Source organism: Hesperophylax consimilis, chromosome 8, assembly GCF_061612785.1.
Source record: "Hesperophylax consimilis isolate HC1 chromosome 8, BYU_Hcon_1.0, whole genome shotgun sequence".
Taxonomy (NCBI): Eukaryota; Metazoa; Arthropoda; class Insecta; order Trichoptera; family Limnephilidae; genus Hesperophylax; species Hesperophylax consimilis.
In genome coordinates this window covers 2,222,324-2,246,857 of record NC_142843.1, presented here as the reverse complement: position 1 = coordinate 2,246,857, position 24,534 = coordinate 2,222,324, and the positions used below count along the sequence as shown (strand labels likewise).

At 33.8% G+C, this 24,534-nt stretch overlaps 1 protein-coding gene across 1 annotated transcript; it reads left to right on the top strand.

Annotated features, from left to right (window-relative positions):
* Positions 1-250: 250 nt before the first annotated feature.
* Positions 251-1,153, top strand: LOC149421399 (uncharacterized). Its single transcript, XM_089634373.1, has one exon. It carries the CDS (start codon positions 342-344, stop codon positions 978-980), a length of 639 nt encoding a protein of 212 aa, XP_089490499.1. The 5' UTR covers positions 251-341; the 3' UTR covers positions 981-1,153.
* The last annotated feature ends 23,381 nt before the right edge of the window (positions 1,154-24,534 follow it).

Below are 24,534 nucleotides of genomic sequence, written 5' to 3'. Positions count from 1 at the left end.
AGTTGTTCACAATTTGGGTTTTCGATGGAGAAAAACAGAAACAAACCGAAAGTTGCTTATTGAAAAAAATGATATCCGACTTAAACGTACCACATATCTCACTAAATTAGAAGAATATAGGAATGATTCAACGTCCAATTGTGTATTCTGATGAAACATACATTCATAGTACACATACAACACCGCGTGCGTGGACTGACAACTCCAATAAAGGAGCTAAAGTTCCTGTGTCTAAAGGCAAACGTCTAATAATACTTCATGCATGCAGTGAAAATGGTTTTGTACCCAACGCACTGTTAACATTTAAATCTGATCAGAGGACTGGCGACTACCATGGTGCTATGAATTCTGCCAATTACAGAAAATGGATCACGGAAAAGGTTTTGCCAAATCTGGAACCAAAATCTGTGCTTGTTATAGACAATGCGTCATACCACAATGAAGAATGCGAAAGGATCCCGACATCAAGTTCAAGAAAAGGAGTTATGCTGACCTGGTTGGAAAAGCATGGAATACCGTATCCGATTAAAAACACAATACCAATATTGTATGATATTATTAAGCTCCACAAGATACGAGTCAAGAAATACATTCTGGACCAATTGCTGGAAAAGCATGGTCACTCAGTATTGCGTCTGCCACCATACCACCTGGAGCTGAACCCAATCGAACTCTGTTGGGGAATAATAAAAGGACGCGTAGCTGTCAGGAATGTTACTTTTACGATGGATTCCGTCCAGACTTTACTTGGAGAAGAAGTTGTCGCAATTAATGCCCAGACATTCAAAGACATTTTTAGAAAGGTCAAGGAACAAGAGGATAAATACGAAAAATTAGAACCCAAGATCGATACTTACACTGATGAATTCACAATACATCTTGGGGAATCAGATGAAGATACCTCCGTTGGATCATCTTTGGGATCTTCAATCAGTGGGGAAATAAGTGGTATAGGTGAACTTTTAGATGATTCTGACTAATGTGCTAAAGGTCCAGTGGGATAGTTTTTATCGTAAATTATTGATATTATCTCACTGTTCTTAAAAATTTTGTTGCTTATATTTTCATTTCATTTATATACTTTTTATCTCCATCATAACTTTATTTATACTATTTTTTTCTCATGTTAAAGTATTTTATCATGTTAATATGTACTGCCTTTATTATTTATGTAAAAGCCCTCTGGGCCCAAAACAAAATAAATAAAGAAACAACTAACAAATTAATGTTCTCCAAAACGAGCTTGAAAAAATCATTTGTCATATACTTGGTTTATAAATGTGTAAAATCTACTACTTAAGAAATTTTAAAAATTATAGTACTTTATTTAAAATTAAATATCTAGTCATATAAACATTGGGAACTCATATGTCATAAATATATTGGTTTATAAATGTGTACATTCTAATTATACAATTATAAATGTTCTCTAAAAAATGGTATGGAAAGAATCTCCTACTTATGATCTCACTGAAGAAACCACTCATTCACTCTGAATGCAATTATTGATGTTTTCCGAAATGACCCTGTAAAAAAAATCACATCTTTGCGATTCTTTCAAAGACATAAAGAAACCATCCCTTCGTTAAAATAGATAAATAAATATTCTAGGAAACGATAAAATTTTGGAAATGTGGGTTAATTATACTTCTAGGAAATATATCAAATTAACATTAAACATGCTTTGTAAAATAAATATTTCTGGTCAGAATAATAATTATTCCCCGAAAAACAATTAGGTATAAATTCCAATTGCCGTAATTTCCGTGAATTAGAGTCATTATCGATGGAAGTTTGTTATGTACAGCATTCTTACATAAATGACTAAGAATTGTTAGCAATACCATTGTCTTTTTTAAGAATACCTACCCATTTGAATTCAATCCTGAAAATTATCACATTAGTTTAGAAAAAAAAATGATAAACTTCAATAACGATGTCGTAAAACAAAATAAGTTTTATGTGACCGACTTCAACACGCTTTGGCTTAGGACGGGTTGTTTCGGAGAATTTGAACAATTCATCAAATTTCAACGTTCATTTTCAAGTTCTGTGAAAGATTTTTCAAGTTCTGTTTTTATTTCAGTTTTGTCAAGCAACTAGCCTACAATTATATAATAACAGAACTTGAATAGGACTTTCACAGAACCCGAAAATGAACGTTGAAATTTGATGAATTGTTCAAATTCTCCGAAACAACCCGTCCTTAGAGTTCTCAATTGTGAAATAATCATCAATTGTTTTTTTTTTCAATCTTAAATCGAAACACGCTGTATGTAAGTTTTGCATCTGTGTGAGTACTGTGATGAAGCCAACTTAACTTGCGAGACCTATACTTACATAGCGCTTGTGGCAAAAATGTATTTTCAAGTAATTAAAGTGTGGTGATATGCTTGTATTGTATTTTATCTGACATGTTTCTTTATTATCTTTGTTCCTGAGTCTACAAAGAAATGATATTTTCGCATTTTTTACTAGTTCAGCTTTGAGTTTATAATGACACCTATTTGGACAAAGTATCGAAGTAACTATTTGTCTTTTTGATTGCTTTCTCATACTTATCCTACTAGATAGTTCAAAATTTTGAATATGAATATAGCATCAGTATAACATATACTTATTTAATATTATTAACAAGACAGTATTCGTAATTTGTTTTAAAGGTTGATAAATAATGATGCTTTCACTTTTTAAATAATCGGTAATGCAAACTGATGGTCGAATTCAAATCACTCGATCACTCCCTTCATGATACCTTGTTGCACCTGCTGTGGCCAAAATTTGGTTCAAAAACTTATTTTTTTTAAACTTCACGAGACAAGTTGGCATTCAATTAAGACGTAAAGCCAGTAAACAAGGCGTTGAAACAAGCAATCGGATTAAATAAAGTTTGCACCAGAGTAAAAAGGGAGTAAACATTATAATAGTGCAGTTTATGCAGGAATTATAAAGCTATAACTTTTTTTTATTAAATTCATGTTTCGCAAGTTTAGTAAATGCAAAATTGCATAACAGGTCACTCACGCTACGTCATAAATTATATTTGTGCCTTCATAAATAATATTAATTTATTTACTCGCGTTTGGTTATCAACTGATAGCATTATATCAGTGCATTTTATCGAGGTGCATCGCCGTGCTGCGAGCAGTGGGCCGTTTGCACTGTAGGTACGTGAAACATGGAGATAAAACGTGCAATTTTCCAGTCTTGTGGCGTTGTTTATTGTAAAGTCAGCTAATGATGATTTTCTCGAAAACAGGTGAAGTGCAACTAACGGGCTTCGACTTGTGTTTTGTCTGCTTCTGTGTAATTTATTAACTACGAGAACATGTCGGGAAATATTTATGTTCGCGAGAGACGAGAATACTAATAAGGACACCAACTGAAGGGTTTACAGGCAATATAAGTATAAAATGCAGTTGTAACTATTAAGAATAGTGTTAATAACTGATTTAACCCCTCGAGGGCCTTCCACAAGGGGAACAGTTTTTCGAAAATATCGTGTTCCGTTAATTTTTTCTACACTTCTAGTAAAAAATCAATTTAAAATGTAGTAACACTTTTCACGTCTCACATTAACACATTATTATTTATAAATAGATCAATTTTTATTTTTAATACTTACAGATCATGTTTCAAAAAGCAGCACCACCAAAGATGACATAGTCAACGAGGGAAATTATTTTCCTCAGAAATGAGAAAAAAACACATTATTAGTATTTTTTTTTAAAACTATAACATTGATTTATGCATAACTTACTAAAAGTAGCAAACAAATAATTCGTAAACAATTCTACTACGTAGATAGTCATACAACCATGCTATACAGAAAAATATTGAAGTTAGGTCTACGTCTCAGTGGTGATGTAAGTAGGTAACTATATTAATTATGGATACATTTATGATTGAATATTTTGATAAGGAAATCACGAAGCAATGTGTACCGCGTTTAGCGGCGAGCAGTGATCGTGTACTAGTGATGGATAGATAGGTTGGCCGACACAGAAAATGACGTGATATCTGATTGACAGCTCAGCGACAATAACCACACAGCTACTTTGTTTCTCGGACAAACAAGTGTTTTTCTGATATTATATTATGGAAGGACGATGTAAACCGTAATTTGCGTTCACTGGTCGTCAATTTTAAAAACGTTAAACGTTACACCCAGAGGAATCACTAATGTGTGACTCTATTATTATTTACAAATAACCACCACGTCTATTTTTATATCACTTTTATGAGCTCTTGTCTAAAAACCTATGAGTGAATTTCAGTTTTCCGTAGGTAACCGTAAGAAATATCGTTTAATTGGATTCTAATTCTATACCGATTTGAATGATAACTGACTAAGTCTCGACTCCTAGGCCCAATAGCATTCCAAATGAGATATAATTGACCTTACTTCGGGCTTACAAACACATCCACACATTTTTTACCAGTTTATTTCTTCAGTAAAATGGACTCACTGAAGCCACTTGATTTATTAATAATCAAACATACTGAATTCGAATGTTTGTGCTGAGCGTTAGTTATTAATGCCTGAAATCTGATTCAATGAAGAAAAGCTTGTTTTGAATTTAATTGTTATTTTCAAGCGATTATGAGAAAACTAAAAGTAGTTCTAGTAGGTTACTCCGAAGATCTTTCTACTGTAACCTCGGGAATTCCGCAGGGCTCGCATCTTGGACCCTTGTTGCTTTTAATATTTATCAACGACATGGAATTACGAACAAAATCTTCAAAATATTTGCTGTTTGTCGATGACTTTAAGTTTTACAAACAATTTTGCTATTAGAAGGTTGCATTGATTTATAAAAACAATTATCATCACTTAATCAATGGTGCAAACTAAATTATTTATATTTCAATAAAAACAAATGTGCTGTAATTTCTTTCACACAGAACGTTAGTAAATTTATTTTTCCACCACACAAACACATTAACATTTGCTTTACTAACCACAACATCAATTAAAGACTTCGGTGCGACAATAGACTCGTCCCTTAGCTTTAATTAGCAGATATATACAATTTTAAAAATCTACATTATATTATATCCATATATTTTTAATTAAAAATAACATTTATTGACATTTTCAAAATTGTACTATCCCGTGATATTTCACCGGCCTGCACTTGTAATACATATATAATTCATTTTAAAAACCACATGTTCATTTTTGAATCATGTTTCAGGGTAAACTATTATATTATCTACGATCTGCAATAATTTTCGGTATTATTATTACCTTTATATATTATTATATAAAATAAAATAAAACAGTCATTTCGTTTCAAAGGTTAATTACAAATTATCGATTTACTTAAACGAAAAGTAGATACCTCCATAAATAACCGACTGCTTTTATTGTTATTAAATCTCAGATTTTAATTAATTCAATTTTATGATTCAATTACATAACGATGTCCACCTGTGCTTCAGCACACCCACCGATAATAACTAGAAACCCAAACTCAGACAGAACCGAACTCAGAACCACACGAAGTATTGTGAGAAAAAAAATGAATACACTTACTACGATGTAACCTAACGAAAAATTTACCTACAACATACCAATCGATAAACAGGGTTAAATCCACATTTAATTGTGCAAATTTTATAATTTCACGATCGTATTGGCGAAACCATTAGAACTGAGAGTTATTTTCAAGTAGCGAAGTTTCCGGCCTTGCACGGGATTTATTCTGGTTTAAGGCGTGGGAAAAGGTGTATTGAAATCTCTTTTAGACAGAGACCTTTTTTTGTTTGTCAACGGTCAAGTGTGCAAAATTTTATTTATCTCGGAATAAAACCGTAGATTTTCTATAAAAAGCAAACCCACTCACAGACACTCTTATTTATGTATAATATATCAAACTTAATATCCCGGTGTTGTCCGGGCTTTACGCAGATTTTTTGTATGTTCTGTATAAAGTTATTTCGTCTTATTTTGATAGTCAAGAGTGCAAAATTTCAGCTTAGTACAAAAATTCTGCTTTAAGGGTGGTAGAAAGGGAATGGGGAGTTTTTTTTAAATTCCATGTAGACGGTCACCTTCATCTTGTTTTGAAGGTCAAGTGTGCAAAATTTCATCAATCTCAGAAAAAAACTGTAGATTGTATAAAAACAAAGCTACGCCGCACGCACGAAGAAAACTAACTTATATAAAATATTGCAATTTTTTTAAGAATGTCTTCAAATTATTCTTAATCCGGTTAAAAACGGGATTGCAGGCTTTTAACGAATGAATTGATAGGTTTCATAATAAACTTTCAGTACAACACGAATGTGTTATCGCGATGTCATTTCCATTTTGTCATTACGTAAAATAAATATATAGAATAAATGCAGGTGCATGAAAGGTGTTCCAATGCATTTAGTAATTTACTAAAAGCTTAAGTGAAAACGGCCTGCAATACGTTTTTATCAAATTATTAATACTATTTTTTATCCGTGCGACACTCTTGATATCATAATGATTATATATAAGACAGATAAGCTTAAAGGATTTAAACAATTTATGATTGGGTAAAATCTTTGGGAAGCAACGAGCTGCCAAAAGTCATTCCGAGACATAGTCATCTTCAGAATTATAATCAATTGGTAAACGTATATCGCACAGTAAACTATTAGAAAAATGAATTTGAATGTCAAAAACCTAAATCGTTTCCAAGAAATCTTAGGCATACAAACAACAAAACATCTCTTCCTAAGATAAATCCAAAAATAAATAAATATAATTATAAAAGTGTCCGGCCCTGGAGCCTGGCTTATATTGGCTACAAGCTACAATCTGTTGTAATCAAGTCTTTGGTACCAAATAGTAAAATCGATTACTATTAATGAACTTATATTTCAGGGGCAACAAACGTTTTATTTGTGAACTAATGGAGACCCGTTGAATTAATTTAGTATTTTTGTTGACTGATTTTGGACAATGCTTAAATATCAGTTATATCACAATAGCCCATTTATCTTCAGGAACCAATCCTAACTTGATGTGTTTGAGGGATATTAGAAAGGGAAGAGGAAGAGAAAGAATGGAAGAGCAATACTGAAAAAAATTCAAAAAATATTATAATAATGATCAACATGAATTAACAGTATTCCGGGATTTAAGCATGTGTACACTCTAGGCTGAGGTTGTTACCTGTCTACCGTTTTTTTTTTTCTTTATTCATAAAATATATTTGAATACAGTTTTTACATGCTTTTTGACTACCACACTAGACACATGTCCGTATTATGTTATCAATTAATTATTAATTTTACCTAAACAGTTATGACCCAGATTCAATAATAGACATAGTCGATCGCATCATAATCATGTCAAACAAGATAATGCTAGTTTAAGTATACGGGAACAAATTAGGAAAAAATACTAAGGTATATCTATATGCGGACCCATGGAAATTATCCGGGGTTCGTGAATCATAATATAGAATTAGGGGGCCGACAGACGTAGCTATAAAAGATCAAAAGTTATTTGGCTTGGCGTATTTCGGCATATCGCTCGCCATACATTTCAATTGGAAATGTACGGCGAGCGATATGCCGAAATACGCCAAGCCAAATATCTTTTGATCTTTTATAGCTACGTCTGTCGGCACCATTACTTGAAGCAACACATATAATACGTAGACTACAAACCAAACGTTGTATGCAAATCATTTTTTTGATTACATTGGAGAAAAATACGCATGGCTAATTTATTAAAAAATTCTTCAAATTATTAGTAATCCGGCTAAAACCGGGATTGCAGGCTGCTCCCTGATAGTAATTTTTAGTAAAATACTAATGTATCGGAATCACCAGCGTTTGCCTCGATAATTAGTAAATTGATAATAATAAATTGCCTGTCAGTGGCTGAGTTGGCATCGCGTTTGGGTCCCACCCAGACGTAATGTATTCAATTCCTCGGCTGGCTAAGTCCTCCATCACAACGATAATGACTAAATGCGTAAAAATTTGGATTTTTATGAAAAAGTTTTCCAACATCGCGATAATACATTCGTATTTTATTAAAAGTTAATTATGAAACCTATCAATTCAATCGTTAAAGGTTTGAATTAGCAATACTATTTTTTCTCCGTAGTATAGCCCGCTCTTCTTGGAATGATGTAGCTTATACGTGCCTGAAAACTTTAAATGTAGTCCGTCACCACGACCTATTTAAGATACCGCATGGTTAAAAAGATGTTCTAGCACATTATTGCATTACAAGAGGAATGGTGTTTTTGAATGAAAATTCTAAAACAGTGGAAATTATTAATTCTTCTTTAAACAACCTCAAAACATTTCTAGATATCTTTCCAAATTCTAGATATCTTTCCAAATTCTATTCTACCTATCTTTCCAAATGTAAAAATAATTTTTGTTCGTAGGTACTGTATTTAAATGTACGATTAATTTTCTCTCATTAGAAATTCTAACATCAGTCTACCACGCTGCATATAAACAAATCTACTCCCTGTTGAAATTGTACAACGTCTAATTATAAAAATAATATTGAAAAAACCAAGATATTATCCAACACACCTATTTTTTGAAGAATTTAAAGTATTAATATTTAATGATCTTTTCCAAAAAAAAACATAATAACTCAAATAATAAAAGAAAAACAAAATCACAGCTTTTTTACTGAAAGTCGTACTCGTAAAAATAATTATTTCCAACACAAAAATGTAACACCACTTTTGCTCAACATCATTAGATATATCTAGGGAAAAAATACTTCAATATTCTACCCGAAAATATCAGAACAATAGAAAACGATAAACTCCTACTAAAAGCAATTAAAGAAGTTCAATGTAAAATACCAAAATGATGAAACTATCTTTGTAATTAATTATAAATTTTAATATTCATAATTACAAACACCAAATATTCTTCATCTTGATACTCACCACTCTTCTAGACACAAGCGCCAGCTTCTATAGAAGAATAACATTAAAAAATCAAAAGCAGTGAAAACTAATTGTACAAATTGTATGAATTATCTTTGTTAACATTATTGATTATACTCTGTAAATTGATTAATTATTTAATAAATATATTTAAAGTAAAAAAAATAATAATCTGGCGTACAATAATTTAAATAAATACATATAAAAACATTTGATCCTTGTTGTAATTATGCACAAATTACATTTATTAAAGCTCTTGCCTATGTCCTCTTGCACTACCTACAAAAAATTACTCTCTCGAGACACCCGAAAAAAGTTTCTTGCCCCTGAAAAAAATGCTTTTTTTTAATAATGGCTCCTATTTTGGTCGTCAGTTTAATCGCCCAACTAACTGAACATTAAATCCCTCACGACACCAAGCTGTAATAGAAATTCCCACGGCCAGATTTGTGGATCAAACGCTTTGCTTTCATTTTAATACACCAATTTGATGGCGTAAAAATAAATAACTACACTTTACGCTTCGACGGCAAACATGGATCGATTGGTCTATCAGTTATCTAGTTTGAATATTCATTTAAAAAATAATGCCTGATACATTGCAGTCACTGCTAAACTACTTAGTTTTGTACTCCGTTTATTAAAAGCTTCATTTTTACCAAACGATTTATTTTGAAGATAATGGTTGTGTTTTTCATTTAACGATGTGTGATTGAAGTAATATGGAATGATGGAAACACAATAAACAACATATTTATGTTATGGTGATTTATTTTTGGAGTACTATGCCCTGTTGCTCTACTTCCTTCTTTAGCCAACGTTTCGGAGAGAATTACAGTGTCGATCATCATAGCAGATGTTTAATCGCAGATTGTAGTGAAGTATGTGCTTATGTTTGTAGATGCGATACCGTGCTTCCAGCTTCAACCCTCTAATATGTCGTATTGTAGTAAAATTTTAAATAATTTTCTGCGTTTATTTAATGTGTAACCGTCAATTACCATTAATATTAATGGAATTTTAATTAATTTCGATTTCCTCCGTCTCTAGGCGTGCTCCATGCGCTTGGGGTCTTTCCAGGAATTCTCAGGGACAAATCCAAAGTAATGACCGGTTTCAATTAAATACTCGGCAAATGCCGATTTGTCAGAATGGCCGAGTTTACATGCTAGAAAGTGTTCTGATGTCCTTTTGAAGGTCGTCCGTTATTTAATGTGCTTTGAAAATATTTATGTGCTTTATGAAAATTTCATTACAATTAAAATGCTCACATGATAATAACATTGTCCGTGTGATGATAATGTGATGCGTATAAGTAAGGTTTAGAGCTGAACTCACCGGCTGAAACAAAAGAGATGAAAATCATTAGTTTGGAGCGAAGCGAATAGATCTGATGGACACATATTCATAATATTATATTTAGACAGGCTGTAAGGACTAAGTATTACTATTGACATATATTATGTATTTAACTTAGCGGTTAACCTTTTCTGTTTACGTATTTTTTGTTATTTGTAAATAGATTCTGTAAACATAATTTAACTCTCGCTTCCAGTAGATTTTATGTGTTTTCTCTATCTCATATCATGCCAAATAAGAAATATTAAAATATAATGTTGGCTCAGTTCAAATCTGAAATAAGTCAACAGGTCTTATTGTCTAAAAGGAAACTGCAAAATGTTATTATTGTTGCCAACGACCAAACTCTGGGAACGGATTAACAATCGAATTTTTAGAGCACAGGCGTCAGGTGGGAATGCTGTCATTGTTCTACCGGTATTTCAATGGAAGATGATCCGAGGAACTAGCGTCATTGATCTCTTCGGCACCAGCAGGGAAACACGTCAAACACGCTACCAAACGTTGTACACGGTTGACATTTGTCACATTAGAATGGGTCGTTCTTGAGTGATTTGCCGACCTCAGTGTTTACTCTCTCCTGCAACATGAGTCTCTTCAACACCCATGTTAACTCCTTACACTCCTCAACAAGTCCCTCCACACCCCATCCCTAAAGATGACATAAGCCCTGAGGGGAATTATTTTCATCAGGCCTTATGTGTGGAGTTGACGTAAAAAGGGCACCAGGTTCACTTGGTCGTTCATTGTCTTCTTAGGCCCTCCAGGACTTCTTCAAGTATCCACTTACACGTCGTATTTTTCCAAACTCTATTCTTTCTTCGTCCTTTCAGTCTACGTGTCCAAACCATATCGGCAATCATTTCTGTGTTTTGTTTACCACACTAAAGTTACAATGAGCTTTTATTCTCTTAATAATTTCTCATTCGGAACATGGTCGTTACAAAGTGATACGTTGTATCCTGTGTAAACAATATTCTAACACCACATAATACATGTATCCACCCAGCATGTCACTAGACTTGTCACCCTTAGTCAGAGACATACAGTACACTCTGTTTATCAGCACCATGAGAATACTCATGAACATGTTCTTGACTTCCTCTCTACAGAGCTTGGGTGGTCGATGCTTCACGCGAAGAGTTGCAAATCAAATCGTATCAAAAATTACACCAGTTTTAATTCTACTTTCTAAACTCAACATAATCATCAACTATTCTCGCCCAGCGATTAACCTGTACAATATTTTGAATCTAATTTAATATTATTTTGATAATTATGTTCCCAACTAATCAATAACTTATTATGTTGTACAGCTTTTTTTCTATCAATCTGCTATTTAAACTGCACCACAGAAAGCGTTTAGAATTAGGCTGATTGTTAACAATTACTTTAATAAGACGATAAAGTCTGGTAAATAAATAATAGTGGACATGATCCGGTCAGAACTCTAATTATAAATTATATAACTTAATTAACAATGTTTTTTATACACATAATAGTTAATACGTCCTAGATTTATATCTACTTTTACTTCCTTTGTGTGTAATTACTACATATTAGTATAATTAAGCAATTGAAAACCAATCATTTAATCAATTTACCAGAATCTAAAGCTGCACCTACGTTACATTTATTTAACTACATTTATCTAAACCAAAAACTAGTTTTACCGAAAAGACAGTTTGTTAACATGGAGATAATAAATATCTATAATAACACATCGTTGGTAAAATGGCAGTAAATAATTAATTTAACATTTAATTATTGAAGGCAGTATTAGCGATTCTTCAACGAACATTTGAATCCTGAACCCAGGACCCTTGTGTTGCCAGGGCACAGCTCTGTCTCAGCTATGTCCTAGATGTGACCGTACCTTTTTCTAATTTTTGTTTAAGAATCGCTAATATTACAATTTGAGGTTCTACTCATTAAGTTATTTCAAAAATAAATTAATTTAACGTTTTTCAACAATCCATCCTTATAAATTTTATATTAGGTATATCAAAAAATCTCAGAAGTAAAAAATATAACTACCCGGAGAAAAATGAGTATTCCTAATTTATTTTTGAAAACGGGATTTAAGGCGATGCCATACGCAGTAATGCAAAATCATGTGTTTTTGGTTTGAAAATTTGGTCACCTAGAAATGTTTCAGATGCTTTAATTAAATACTGCGAGTAGAATACATCTTGGCCTTTGAAATAATCGAGTATTTTTTAGATAAGTCTTTTTATAAGCCCAGAAAAAATAATGTATAAGGCCTATAAAAACTGCTTTGAAGTACAAAATCTCCTACTTATGAACCCATTTTCGGTTATGATTTTATTGTATAATGTGGCAAATTAAGTTATTTATAAAATGATCGAAAAAAAATTAAATATTTATGCCTGAACATCCACAAAATAAAATAAAAGGCACTTTTTGGCCATGTTTTTTTCTTGCATAAATCAAAACAGGCGGATGGTGTTAAGCGGGAATTTAAATCTTATCGCCATCTACGTAAGGGTTGTTATTGATAGCGGCTCAATTTAAAATATTACACGACGTAGTGCAGCGCCTTAATAACTTAAAGCAAAGATTTATTACTATTGACTCGTAACTAAGATTTATAACTAGTGACTTACAATTAAAACATAGCTAGCAACTTCGTACAATACTTATAACTAATAACTCCACCGCAAAAAATCACTACGAATCTCTAGGCTCAAAACTATTTGCAAATCAAAATTAGAAAGGCTATTCCAAATTTAAGAAAAATAATGTTACATTTTTATCAAAAACCTATGGACTGATTGATATTTTACCGATGATTTTATATATCATTTTGCTATTCTGTTGGTATATTGATTGCAATTTCACTGATTCACTTATTGTCCAATATTTCTAATATTTTAGATAAAAATACTGTTTTTTGTTTAAAATTTTGTACATAGGTATCTACACCATTATTATTTAGAATTAAATAGACAAGCTCCTCATTTAGATACGAGAATATTTCTCTGCAAGTGGGTAATTAAATTAGTTAATTAACAATGTTTTGTAACTTATTATTATTAAATGGCATTTTTATTGGAAACTAATAAAAAAATTAATAAAAACTCACAGCCCAGATTTATAACTAGGTTCATAACTAAGATTTATAACTAGTGACTTACAACTAAGACATAGCTATCAACTAAGAACAAGGCTAATAACCAGTTACTTACTTTATTATTTATTATTATTTATACCCGCTAAGACTTATAGCTAGTGACTTACAACTAAGATTTATAACTAGTGACTAAATTAATATATATTTTAAATCAAGTGGATTTCAATAATACATAAATCTTCTTACGGTTTTAATCATCATTAAATATACTCAAAAGTTCGGTTGTCTGTACAGTAAGTTACTTTCAAAATCACTAAAAATCGTCTGAATCCATGTGTTTTCAGGAATGGATGTGTTTGTTGCAAGAGTTAGTTGTGGGCGTCTCCCAGGAGAAGATGAAGAGAGATGGATGGGGGCAACCGTTCCCCGCCGAGTCACGCGCCGGTCATTACATTCGCCTGTGGATTGTCAAGCGGACTCTCCAGTCTCGATTCTCCTAGCTGTTGGCTGTTAGTGCTCACCGCTAACCGCTACCCGCTGGCCTAGTACGGTAATACCCGCCGTGAGTTATGACTCCCTGGTAGACGCGGCTGCCGGGCGACAGAAGGAGATATTATAGAAATGTGTCATGTATCGCGATTTTCTTGGCCGGTTTATCAAATAAAGTCTAGAAGGAAAAATATATATCAAAATCTAAGCTGTCGTAACTTGCAACATTTTTCATCTGAATCTCGTGACCGTTGACCTGATCAGACCTCGATGTTTCTGTTCGGGAAAACTGTAATGTACTGGTATAAAGTTAATTGTCTTAACGGTCCTTCAACGATTACAAGTTACTTTATTATCGTAAGATGAATACAATGGATATCTTACAGGACACGCGTCCGTTCTATAGGAGTCTCTAATTTAACGAGGGAAGCAACTCTAACTGAGCTGTCTACCTAAGAATCGGCTAGCACCGGCTGTACTCGTAATCATTCGGGTACGGCTGACATGTTGTCTCTGTCATGTGACGTAACTACTATCAGCGCCCTTGAGGTGATTTCTCACGAAAACGGCGCTATATAAATTAGCCAAATATTACTATGGAAATATTTTAAAACGACAAACTGAATAGTAATAACCAAATAACAACACTACAAAAACGTATTGCATCAAAATGTAATATGGGAAGTTTTAACATTCGGCGCTTCTTTCCTCAAATTTTCACTACTATCGCCGATACGCATGATTAATTACTGAATTGCCGTATTGAATATGTATTTATGTAATGTTAGTTACCTACTATGACCGTGCTGATCGTGTAGCTCTCCCGGTCATATGGAATAAATCTCCCTCAACTCTTGTAATATGCATTATCTGATCTGATTTCAAACGGTTCTACAAACAAAAACAAAGACCTGTATATCAAATCGTAACTTAATTATGTAGGTAAATACCATTAGGTAGGTACGAATACATTTCAAGCATACTTTAATTTTTTGGTTTATTTTTATCCATTAAAATACACAATTATTTGTTTTGGTTTGGCTGAGGATTGAACCTACCAGTGTACGTGATTAGTTATTAAAGTTACTAAATTCATGGTGTCAATTTCAGCCAACCAGATATGCTACCAGAAAGTTTCCAGAAGAGCAAAGAAGAATTTCTTCTGAATTTAAGCGAAAATATTATAAACTACTAAATTTACCCTGTCAAAAATATAAGAAAGCCCCTTATTACTTGTGAACCTCTCCAGGGACTGGATTTAACCACGCTAACGACTGAGGGGTTGGGATTAGTTAGGGATTAGGGTTAGGGATTGGGTACGACCGAAATTTATTTCGTATATTAACTGTGGCAATGTCATCAAGTTTCAAATAAATGAGTGTATGTCCAAGGGGGGGGGTACGTGATTGCCAATTTTTTTAGAACGCATTGTCATAGACAACAAGTCTATCTGCCGAGTTGCAGCTAGATCTGATGTCAGGAAGTGGGTTAATTTCTATTTTCAAGAATCCATTTCCATTCATCCGTCACTAATTCACTTAAACTTGAGTAGATTATTAATCCACTAAAGTTGCGGTAAACCAAATAAAGACAAAACCATGGCAATCCAATAATTTGACGACTATAATTAATATAATATTTATTTAATGAATTTTCTCACACATTGTCACAACACTCAATGGACGTCATTAATTTAAATCTTTTACAATTTAGAAAAAGACATTATAAAAATTGTACACTGTACACTTTTAACGCCCATTAAATAAACCGTGAAAGCACACAAAGCAATCGCAACGCAAACATAATACGGTTAAGTATCATACCGTAGATAAAGAAAAAGCGTATTATTTTCCCGGTGTTTAGTCACGTCGCGCGTCAGAGACGAGACGTCACGTTGCGTCGGTTTGACGCGAGTTTGACGTGTCGCCGCCTACCGGAGTCACGTCTGATACAAAATATGATTCTCTTCATTATAATTTATAATATAATATGGGCCGGCCTGGCGGAGGCGTTTCACTCAACTTTATTAACGACCCGCTATACTTTCAGTGGGTAAATATTTAAAGTGGCGGCTGCAGGAGTAATTAGTCACAGTCGTTTGATGATACTTTTCAGGACCTGTCAAGTCGTGTCGCTGAAAATTACGTCACAGATGGTTTTAGGCTTTATATTGTGATGTGTGATTCTGAAATAGATGTATGGAGCTTTTGTTACACACGGAGAAAACTTTCCGATAAAAAACATTGCTAATTTACAAAGAATCTCTTCAAAATATTTGTAATCCGATTAAATACGGGATTGCAGATCCTTAACCAAAACCTCCTAGATCACAAGGCCGGGACACTGAATAAAATCAGCCTCCTAACTTGTATGGGAACCTCTAAAGAATGTATTATTTTATATTTATTTTTAACCGAAACATCTTAAGATGTTTTAATAAATAAAAATAAATTTAAAAAAAATAAACGAAGTTTTTGTAAAATCCCATACAAGTTAGGAGGCTGCTTTAAATGAGTATCCCGGCCTTGTGATCTAGGAGGTTTTGCCTTAACACATTAATTGACATATTTTCTGGTAAAATTTTAGTAAAATAGCAATTTAGATTGTACCAATATCAAAATAAATGTCACGATGTCGGAACACGTGTTCATAAAAATCCTTATATATTCGCATTGCATCATTTTCTACATATTATCAAAGTAAATGCACGTGCACAAACGCGTGTTCCGACATATTAGGAATCTACTAAAAGTATATCAGGAAACTGCCTGAAATCTCGTTATTAACCTGATTAACGTGGACCTTTGGTAACAGGCCACTGCACGCCACTGTGAACTACCTAGTATTAAAGACTAAATAACTCAATTGGAACTAATTAACCATCACATCGTTTCGCTGCAAGGCTAGGCAGAAAGGATGAACTCGATCTTGGCACACATTCCTTGCTACATTGTCTCTCACATTCCTTTCTGTTATACTGATTCTTGACATGGCCCAACGCAAGTAATTGTTTCACTTGATCATGCCATGTCTTCCTCGGGCATCGCCGACTCCCTTCTACCATTCACATTCGCTTCATATATTCTTCCTACACTAATTTCTTTATTTATTAGCTCTGCCCAAACCTGCCAAACGTCCATTTCTTAATCATACTCACTCACGCTCACATCAAGCTTTGCTTTTTTGCAAACCTCCACATTTTTCACACGGTCATACATGGTTTTAGAACACATACGCCTAAGTGATCTCATTTTTACAGCTTTCAATCTACTTTCATTCTTTCTCTGCCGGTCCCATGCATCAATGCCATACACCAGGGTTGGTATCAGCACTATATTGTAGACTGATTGTGAATTGATTGATTAATCTATTCTTCGATGCTTTCACAGCGAATATGAGTACAAATATTGAAATTAAAACAAAAAACTTACAAATCTAATCATAAAAATTTAAAATAAGCAAAAGATATTACGGTTATACACCCAAGAAAAGAAAATATAGACATAATCCTAGTTAAAACGTTGGTTTGTTACTTTTTTTGTAATTTGGTAATAATAATCATAAATAAGTAATAAAATAAATTAAAATTAAAATCAATAAGTAATCCTCTGTGGCATTCGAACTCGATCTATTATTCTCTGGGTCATGTCCGTATGACATGTTTATAATTTTCTGCACAGCAATATTACTCTGCATGCAATTTCCTATCAATTTCAGATAGTTAAAGTAAGCCAGTTATTCTATAATCTTCGCTAATTTATTACTTCGTGATGAAAGACGAAGCATAAAATCAAGCCAGCAATCGCAGAATGTAAAACAAATTCTTCAAAGTATCCTATCATGCTTTGAATTGCATCCGTGAGATTGTTGGCACGTGTTCCGCTGGGCGGGCGATAGGGCGGGGAGGGCGGAGGGAGGGCGGGGGCGGGAGGGGCTGCCCCGCCCACAGCCGAGGGCGGTGTTGCCATGACAACCACCACCCCCTGTCCGACCAACCCCCCGCTCTGCCTTTATTGGAAAACTTCCCGGGAGGTTTTTTGCCCCGCGATCTCGAGTGGAAGGTGAGAGGATTTATTTTTCACGCATTATTATGTACATCTGTACCCGCTGTTATTACAGTAGGTTCTTCCATAAAGGTGGTTGAATCATTGTGAAATTGTTAAATGTGATTCTTTACAAATTTCCTTTCTGCATCCCTAATAAATGTTCTTTTGTGAAAATGAATATTCTGCCCCTAACAATCTGAATCTTATTGGTTTCTTTGTGATTTACATTTATTTTTCGTAGGGAGCCAACAATTTTCTTTAGGCGTTAAATGTAATCTATAATAATATTAACAAATACAAAATCCTGATCAAACAATAGATCATCGAAAAAGGTCGTGCAATAATTAGTCATCTCACCCAAGTATAATCCTCTATCTCCTTATTGTTACCACTACCTACTAACATGAACATTTTTGTCAAATATTTTATCTTTAATGAAAAATTTAGTTTATTTTAATATTATAAAATATTTGTAAACTAGTCTGTCTCGACACAGGATTTCCTAGTGAGACAGGCAAAGCCAAAAAAATATATGTAAACCTTTTTATATAGATGCACATAATAATATATGAGTATGCAAAAATGAATGTTTCTTTATAAGTGCCTTATAGACTCAAAAACTACTGGACCGATTTCTCTGAAAATTTCAATGTTTGTTCTTATTAGTGCCAGGAATGTTTAGAAAGTAGTTAGGATCGTAAGTAAGACTTATGCATTATCTCTGCACGGAAATTAAATACGCAGTCGATAAAATGTAAATTTTCTAAAGTAAAAATATGGTATACAGTAGTGAATGATAGAAAAAGTAGAGGACGCCCGAGGAAGACGCAACTCCTATTTCTGCACTGAAATGAGATATGGAGTCGAATTATAGTCGATATAATGGTTACATTACGAATCAAATAATTATTCGTGGTAAAATTGGATATGATGAACAATGTATGACTTGGAAGTAAATGGTTGAAGAAGGCGATGACTTCCAAGAAAGACATGGTACGATCAAGTAAAACACTTATTTTAATACAAAAATAGTATTTCCACCTTTAAAATGCATCCAGTTGACAGGTGCACTAGAATTCACAACCTCTAAACTTTACCCTAAACCATCCATAAGTCCCCGAGCAAGGCCGGGTACACGTCAACTAGTATAATATAAAACTTTGGGTTCCATGATAAATCAACACATCGACAATTCAACACAACTTTAAAAAGTGATATAAAGTCATTAGAAACGATGAGAAAAAAATTAAACCTAACCTATCCTATTTAACCCAGTTAATAAAGTTTTTGTTTCATCACTTTCTATGACTTTATATAGCTTTTTAAAGATGTGATTAATTATCATTTTGATGATTTATCCGGTCACCAAAACTTTGATATCATCCAATATTGATCAAGTTTGTCGAACGTCACAGCGGTGCTGCCAAGGTTTGTTATCTATGTGAGGATGTTGTGTCAGCGCTCTTTATTGGCAGCAGACACATGTCAGCGCTATATTGGCGGCAGACACATACCTGAACGGATGACGAACCTCGTGTTGGCTCAGTTGGTCTAAATAACAAATGTAGATCCTAGGAAATAAAATGTACAGCGCCCTTGAGGTGATTTTTCACAAAAACGGCGCTCTACAAATTATCCAATTATTATTATTAAGTAATTACTGCCGTGAGGATGTTAAAGGAGGACTATGCAAAGTGACTATTCCTCAAATATATATATATCAATCTTAGGACACACTAGATCAGTCCAATGTGCAGGTGAGAATGTCTAATATATATTCATAGTCCAATGTGGCAATGTTACACTTTTGAACGAGTCAAAAGCTCCAATAAGCTTCCATAAAAGTATCTCATTTATTTAAAATAAGATTGTTAATAAAGAGACAGCATTTTTCAAGATCAGATCTTTTAACCCTTGACTCCGTGTAAGATCTCCGAAAGATTCCCCTATCGCAAACAGATTGCAATCTTTAGAGCACAGGCGTCAGGTGAGAATGCTTTGTTGGTCTACCGGTATTTCAATGGAAGATTCTCCGAGAAACTAGCGTCATTGATCATTTCGGTACCGGCGCATAGTCAGGGAACTCGCCAAACGCTTGCCCAACATTTGTACTTACAGGTAACCGGATAAATCATCACAATGATAATTCATCACATCTTTAAAAAGTTATATAAAGTCATGGAAAGTGATGAAACAAAAACTTTATTAACTGGGTTATGAGATGTTAGGTTAGGTAAGGTTAAAAAAAATTCATCGTTTCTAATGTTTTTATATCACTTCTTAAAAGTGTGTTGAATTGTCACTGTGTTGAGTTATCGTGAAACCGTACTTACATGGTTGACAACTATCACATGAGATCGGGTCTTCTTCGTCTCGGGAGAAAGAACGGACTTGAGTCATTTTTGAACGAATTAAAAGCTCCAATCGCAATAATATGAAATAGTATAATACCACATCGTGGGCTTCCATAAAAGCAACTAATAGATTTAAAATAATTATGTAGACAAATTACGTAATTAGGTACAGAGAAAACTCCAGGAAAAAGCCGAATTTAATTCGTTCAAATACACCATTATTTATCTAATAGTTCCTTAATATTTTTTAATTACGAACAGGAAACCACAAAATGGTTGGAAACGTCCACCAAATAATTTCATTAAAACTTGCGAGCGTTTGATAGCCCAAAAAACAACGCATCCGGCCGCAACATGAATGAATTGGTAAATTGATCCCAACCCTCGCCTTGCCCCTCGGGCCTAGTTTATTTACGTTCATTAGTCACCGAAAAATAGACGTGAAAATGGGCGGAGTAGCGGAACCGAAACGCAGGGGAATATACCAGAAACTGTCATATTTATGGCCGTCTGCCCCTCCTCCATACCACTAGCCACTCTGCTCTTCTTCCTTCTTTCTCCACAACAATGGGAGAGAGAATTTCAGAGCCAATTATACGATTACTTAACTAAATTAATGAACATTTTAATTACACTATACAAGGAGAAATATTATTTGTATATACAGCGTTTTAAATGGTGTAATTTTTCAATGCAGTTACTAAACTGAAAATTAAGCTTTCGTTTGAATGCGCTAGAGTGATTTTCTTTTATTTTTTTATGTGATAACGCACTAGATTCTAAAGCCAGTGGGGCTACGGCATCTTCATTTCGGTGATGAAAATTATGTAATAGTGGCAGGTTAGGAGAAGGGAATGACTGGTAAGTAATCAGATAACAGTAAAATCGGTCACTTTACAATATCGTATCGATAGGCCTAACTACCGATGATTTTATATAGATTTCCCGAGCACGGTCGCGCTATTGATACCTAGATCGATAAAGATAATTATTTTATGATAGTAAAATCAATAATTACTATCTGAATATTATAACGATTTGTTTTACAAATAAACGCCTGGTACAGTAGCTAGGTCATTAAAAATACTAATTTTGTCCTTATTACTCTGGTTCATTGATTGATCTCGAATTTGTTTGAATTTATGCGTTTTTTTCAAAATTTTAACTGATTGTCTGAAGAATTCAGACAAGCGTTTCGGAGTATCTAATTACCCATAATATAATATTTTAAATGTCATTTTTCAAAATTGGAACTGATGTGTCAAGAACTCAGACTATCCCGTGATTTGTCACAGGTTCGCTAATTTAATTATGTTATTTGTACTTAAACCATAGAAATGTTATAACTAGTATAATGCCCACTCACAGTTTTTGCATTGGTGGAATTTTTTGCTAAATACAACGCTGTATTTTTATTTTTATAACTGTTCCAACGACTTACCAAAACTTTCAATAAAAAAAATTATGTGTATTAGCAGTTCGGTGAAATCGCGCTAGTGGTTAGTGACATGAAAATAATCATTTATGAATATCAATATTAAATGCGATAAAATCCAATGTTTGCTGTAATTTTCATTGAAAACGTGTCATAAATTACACACTTATGTTGAATCTAATGTAGATTCGTATTCGTGTATTCGTAGGAACATACTTTCTTTGTACGCGTTGCAACTGTTTCTCGACATTGTCTGTCAGACTACTATTCGATCAGAAACAAACGTGCTATTCAATCCATCGAAAGAAACGAGTATTTTTTTATTATCTTCACAAAGTACAAAGTATCAAATAGACTTGGAAATCAAAGCGATCAAATCGCTACAATCCATTGTAAAGACTGCAACTTCCCGCAGGAAGGGATCATACCCATAAATCTCTATTCTCTCGTAGTGGGGCAGGAGGAGGGGGGGGAAGGGAGGGGGCCGGAAATAAAAATACGTCATAACAAAGGACCGGAAAATGTACCGCCCGGGGGTGTCGTGTGTCGCGTGTTGGTATGACACGTTTTTTGTCGAGGGGCTCACTGTAAGTGTACTGACTGTGTACTGCCAACACAGCATTGGGCTGTAGTGACTACTCGGTGTACAACGATGCTTCATGCGTAATGGGAACTATATGCTAATTTTAAAATGTGTTTACGCTGGTCAAAATAGTCTGGAAAGGGAATTAGTTATTTATTAACTTGCAATAAATTTTATATTGTACAAAGTCCACAATCGAATGCAAGTACGTACCCAGATGTCTGCGGCGGTGAGGCATGAAACTAACAGAGAAAGTATGAAAGTAGACTTAACGCTGCAGTAATGAGATTCTTGAGGCGTGTGTGTGGTAAAACTACGTGTGATCGTGTTACAAATGTGGAGATTTGCCAAAAATGTCAACAATTTAGAAACAATATCAATATTATTATAATATTATACATTTTAAACATTAATTTTTGATAGGCATACAATAACCACCACAAGCCTCCACACAGCAACGCCAGAGAAGACATCATTTTCCATTTAAAAGGAAATCATTTTCCTCAGGGCTTCCCGTGTGGAGTTAATAATGTAAATAAAATTAAAAAAAATTAATGCCTCAATATAAGGCTTGCTTAGTGAGGCACGTTATGCAAAACCTTCAATAATAATGAACTAATTAAATCTATAATTTTATCATCGTTTTTTTTTATTATACCATACGTGTGTTCTCTTATTATTATAATTTCAATTAATATGTGTAGAAATTAATATACTATATAATACATGTTTTAGTTACAGATATAAAAGAGAGAAGGTAAACTATAGCTCGTTTATCATGATATTTGTGCATAAATTAGCTAAATACGATGCCAATAACAAATCTGAAATACCTAAAATACTTTAAAAATTCCTAAAAAAAATACCAAAAATACCTACATACCTAAAAAAACTTTAAATTCCTAAAATATCTAATATCAAGAACATAATTAAAAGACTTATGGACAATTTGCCTAATCTAATGGATCGTACTTAATTATATATCGCAAAGAAGCTTTGCCAAAACAGTATGGCGAGATTTGACAGATGTTTTGAAAGATGGTTTCCTATTTCCTCCTAACGATCATCTCGATATGAATTCCGTTCAGTGTTTTATATTTGGCGCCCAGCCCGGTCAATGTCCAGAAACTTCGATGTACAACGCAGTAGACTAACCCTTCGATGCTAAATAACTAATAGTTAGCAAAGCCTCGTGTTACTTGCTCACGTGTTCAGTTTGCATAATAAACTAAACTGAGTTGATTAATAGGTTAGTAGTTAGACTGTGTTAAATAGATTTTGGTCATTAGTTGTAGACGAGCGGCTAGTTACGAGTGCTCACTTTAAAGTTATTAGTAATAATATCATGTAGTTTGAAAAATATTACCGTATTTTGTCAATTCTCAATTAAATGGAATCCGGTTCTACCAAAACCTCCTAGATCACAATCAAATCATTCTCCCTTCAAAAAACGTATTTTTATTTTATTTTTTTAAATCAAACATTTTAATATGTTTTAATAAAATAAATTGAAGAAAAAAATTAAACAGAAATTTTTTGTAAAATCCCATACAAGTTAAGGAGGCTGCTTTGAATGAGTGTCCGGGCCTTGTGATGTAGGAGGTTTTGGTTCTACCCCAACCATTTCATAAACAGACAAGAGATAGGTAGGTACCTACAAATACTGCACTGTATACTACTGTATAGTACGGTGTGAAATAACGGAATCTTTGTCCTTTATTGCAAACTATTGCATCATCATCAATATTAACAATCCTCACCAAAAGAAATATAAAAATATGCTGGAAAAAATACCTAAAAACTCCTCAGGCGGACGCATGGAACTTATCCGAGGTTCATGCACCGAGATTGAGGCGAAAAATTTGCAATTCTTGACCAACTAACTAATTAACTAACCATCACGCCGTTTCCCCACAGGGGTAGGCAGAGAGGACGGACTGCCAAACAACTCGGTCTTGGCACACAATTCTTGCCTCATTCATATTCATACCTACATACTCTTCTTTTATTCTGACTCTTGACGTGGCCCGACTCAAGTATCTGATTCACTTGATCGTGCCATGTCTTCCTCGGGCGTCCCCGACTTCTGCTACCATTCGCATTTGCATAATATATTCTCCTTACACTCCTTTCTTCGCTCATTCTCTCTACATGCCCAAACCATCTAAGGGTCCTTTTCTTGATCTTGCTCATTACGCTTACACCAGCCTTGCACTCTTTGCGGATCTCCACATTCCTCACACGATCATGTATGATTTTACCACA